Source organism: Borostomias antarcticus (genome assembly GCF_949987555.1).
Source record: "Borostomias antarcticus genome assembly, chromosome: 12".
Taxonomy (NCBI): domain Eukaryota; kingdom Metazoa; phylum Chordata; class Actinopteri; order Stomiiformes; family Stomiidae; genus Borostomias; species Borostomias antarcticus.
The window spans coordinates 12,979,449-12,983,349 of record NC_140245.1 but is presented as its reverse complement, the minus strand read 5'-3'; the positions used below and the strand labels follow the sequence as shown (position 1 = coordinate 12,983,349).

Sequence of the window (3,901 nt, the reverse complement as noted above, 5' to 3'; positions counted from 1 at the left end):
GCGCAAGGTCTAATGTGAGATCCATCTGATGTGAGCGTATGTGGTGGTTGGAGGCCATGAATCAAGGTTTTAGAGGCAGATATCTCCACAGAAACAACTTTATTCACCTTCTTGTTAGCAAGCCTCTCTGAGGGGCTATGTACACAGACACACTCATAAAATCTGTTTTCAATGTCTTTACATCTTTCAAAACGTATATTTAAAAAAAATCACATTCTATACCTTTGTGTATTCTGGCATGTTTCTCCGGTGTGGGTAAACGGATGAGTTTGTCATTGGTCCTGTGGGCAGGGAACAGCTGTTTGAAACAGAACACAGTAGTTCTCTCTGAACCTGGGGTGGATCTAAATAATCCTGGCCGGGGTCCACGTGTCTCTGGAATAAATCAATCAACTCAGATTGGCCTTAACCCTGGTCTGGTCTGGCTCTGGCCAGGCTAACTCAGGTTGGCCCTAACCCTGGTCTGGTCTGGCTCTGGCCAGGCTAGCTCAGGTTTGCCCTAACCCTGGTCCGGACCAGGTGAGTCTGGCTTGGCTCTAGCCAGGTTGGCTCTGACCCGGGCCTGGTCCACAGCGTCCAGCAGGTTCTTTGAGTCCAGCGCCAGCGTGTGGGCGGCGGACAGCATCTGCTTGCGACACTCCTCCTTCAGTGATGTCATCGAGTTCTGCTGGGCCAATCGCATCTTGCTGATCAGCTCGCCGAGGTCCTTATTCAGCAATCTCTCCGTTCCTTCAATCTGAGGGGAGAGAGGGAACGGAGAGAGGGAGAATGAGAGAGAGAGAGGGAGCATAGAGAGAAATAGCACATGAGAGAGAGAAAAGTTGTGTGAGAGAAAGAGAGCGACAGAGAGACAGCTGGGGGAGGGACGGTATGGTTCACAGAGGAACAGATGGATTTCTAAAATAGGAAGAGGGGACTGTGAGAGAGGGAGTAAGAGAGAGGTGGAGTGGGTAAGAGAGAGAGAGAGAAAGAGAGAGAGGGAGAGAGAGAGAGAGGTGGAGTGTGTAAGAGAGAGAGAGAGAGAGGGGTGGAGACCTACCTCTGTCCTGATAGAGATGTGCAATGTTGGTAGAATTTCATCGATACTGGCAATCAGCCCACGCAGAGTTAAACCCAGAGCCTGAGAGAGAGAGAGAGAGAGAGAGAGAGAGAGAGAGAGAGAGAGAGAGATTAAACGAAACCATAGAAAACAAGTGTACCTGCTGTCCCCCACCTATGATGCATGTTTCAGTATGTACAGCTGTTGAATGTGTGAGCGGAGTGGATTTTTGTTGATACTTTCTCAATGATTTACATGATTTTGATAAACCTGTCCAGCTGGTAGGCAAATGTGCTAACCACTGACCTAACGAAAGTCTGGTTTTCTACATTATACACATACATTCACAAGTTCACATCACCATAGGCTACTTTCTCAATTGTTATACTCAATTGTTATACATGGACATAAGTACATGTATGTACACTCAAATGCTATATAATTACACAAGTTTTGATTTGATTTCACTGAAGTCATTTTTGCTCATCTGGTTTTGTGCATTCCGTAGCCTAAATAGATCTAAAAGTTCACTTAGGCTCAATCATGGATCAGTGCAAGTTCAAACTTCACCTACCACTAAGACACTAAGGTGTTCTTATACACCTTAGTGTTATATAATTGCAAACGTGTTGATGTGATTTCTCTGAATAGGCTGCTTCCACCCTAACGTTACCAGTCCCTCACTAATCTACAGTAGGTAGCCTAATCAAGTCGCTACGCTGCCTGCCACTAGAAGTTGCTTGATCAACGATGCCTCCTGGTGGTTAGTGTGCAACGCTGCACGAAAAGACGTTGGTGGATCCCACAGTGCCGCGTTTTGCAAGTCCCAAAATTAGAGGCCAAAGCACTGTGAAGCCAACGGTTGTTTTATTTGTTTTTCGCTGAAGCTACAAAGTAAAAATCTTCAAAATATATTAAAATCAATATTTTATCTCTGTGTATTAATGTTGTTGATAAGTAGCCATGTAATAAGCAGGATAATGTATGGCCAGACTTTGCTTCGGTGTTCCAAACGCTCTGTCAGGCTCTTAGCCATATGCTATCCCTTCAAGATAAATATATATATACACTTTTACTGATGCACCAAGCATAGTTGCTTATGTACAAAGCGAAATGTACTTGGCAATGGGACAAATTAATTGTGGCGAGCCCCCCGGTGGTGGGCTCTGGTATCCATGCACGCACGCACGCACGCACGCACTAATGTATATGGGAAGAATTAATACGCCCCTTGATTTCATTGGTTAGGGGGCAATAATGATGAGGACGATCGCACACTCGTGCACGCTGACACACACACACACACACACACACACACACACACACACACACACACACACCGTCGTACCCTCACAGCGCCAGGGTACTCAGAGGCTGGCAGTGTGTTGATGTCGTTCTTCAGCTGCACCACCCCCTTCACCATCGCCATGACGCCCTGATACACCTGGTCGCCGGTCCTGTCCAGCTCGGCCGTCGCCGCCTGCCGGGCGGGGCCAAGCACGAGCTGTCAGTCACACGTTATCATGGTAACTCCCCTACCCCAACCCCCCGGGGTCACATGGTCACCTCACCTGAGCAGGAGGCCTGGCGGGCTTCTCTGGACCACCTGACAACCTCTCCACTAGGACAGAGGGAAGAGCAGGGGATGGAGAGAGAGAGAGAGAGAGAGAAAGGGGTAAAGAGAGGTAGAGAGAAAGAGAGAGAGGTAAAGAGAGGTAGAGAGAGCAAGAGAGAGGGGTAAAGAGAGGAAGGAGAAAAAGAGAGAGAGGTAAAGAGAGGTAGAGAGAAAGAGAGAGAGGTAAAGAGAGGTAGAGAGAAAGAGAGAGAGAGGTAGAGAGAGAAAGAGAGAGAGGTAGAGAGAAAGAGAGAGAGGTAAAGAGAGGTAGAGAGAAAGAGAGAGAGGTAAAGAGAGGTAGAGAGAGAGGTAAAGAGAGGTAGAGAGAAAGAGAGAGAGGTAAAGAGAGGTAGAGAGAAAGAGAGAGAGGTAAAGAGAGGTAGAGAGAGAAAGAGAGGTAGAGAGAGAGAGGTAAAGAGAGGTAGAGAGAAAGAGAGAGGTAAAGAGGTAGAGAGAGAAAGAGAGGTAAAGAGAGGTAGAGAGATGGAGAGAGAGATGGAGAGAGTGAGAGAGGTAGAGAGAGAGAGGATGGGGTGAACTGTGTGAGAGAGGGACATACAGAAAAAAGGCTTCACAATATTTGTGAATGAGTCTCCCTGTCACAGAGCAACACCCTCCAGACCTACATGTTGGTAGTGACCAAACACTCACCTGATCCTGACCAAACACTCACCTGATCCTGACCAAACACTCACCTGATCCTGACCAAACACTCACCTGATCCTGACCAAACACTCACCTGATCCTGACCAAACACTCACCTGATCCTGACCAAACACTCACCTGATCCTGACTTCTCAGGGAGCTACAGAGAGAGAGAGAGAGAGAGAGAGAGAGAGAGAGAGAGGAATGGAAATGTTAGTGAGGAGAAGAGAGAGATATACTGGAGCAGCTTAGCTAGAAATGTCATAACAATTGTGCATTTTGTGATAAAAGCATAACATTTGGTACAGTTATACCCAAGGGCATTCCCAGAAAAATAGATATTGAGAAATGTAGAAACAGGTCTTGTTTCTAAAATAGAAACCCAGTCTTACTTTCAGCTTCTTAGCCAGAGTTTCAATGTGTGGTTTAAAAGACGAGTCATCATCAAGAATAAATCCTAGATATTTAAAAGTAGAAACAATCTTGATAGTAACTCCTTCAGTCGTATATACAGCAGAAGGACAATGGGTTTTAACTTTAGATTTAGTGAAGACCATCATTTTTGTTTTACTTGCATTTAGTACATAGTGCATTTGATGTTA

General features: G+C 46.0%; 1 protein-coding gene across 1 annotated transcript in view; it reads right to left on the bottom strand.

Moving 5' to 3' along the window:
* Nucleotides 1-499: 499 nt before the first annotated feature.
* Nucleotides 500-3,901, bottom strand: part of LOC311315726 (protein-tyrosine kinase 2-beta-like) — a gene marked incomplete at both ends in the record, with an annotated part of 31,769 nt that continues 28,367 nt past the window's right edge. The window contains 5 exons of the mRNA XM_084446430.1: nt 500-736; nt 1,040-1,120; nt 2,388-2,519; nt 2,611-2,660; nt 3,438-3,459. Of these exons, the coding sequence (XP_084302556.1) occupies nt 500-736; nt 1,040-1,120; nt 2,388-2,519; nt 2,611-2,660; nt 3,438-3,459 (522 nt within the window). The remainder of the gene's footprint in view (nt 737-1,039; nt 1,121-2,387; nt 2,520-2,610; nt 2,661-3,437; nt 3,460-3,901) is intronic.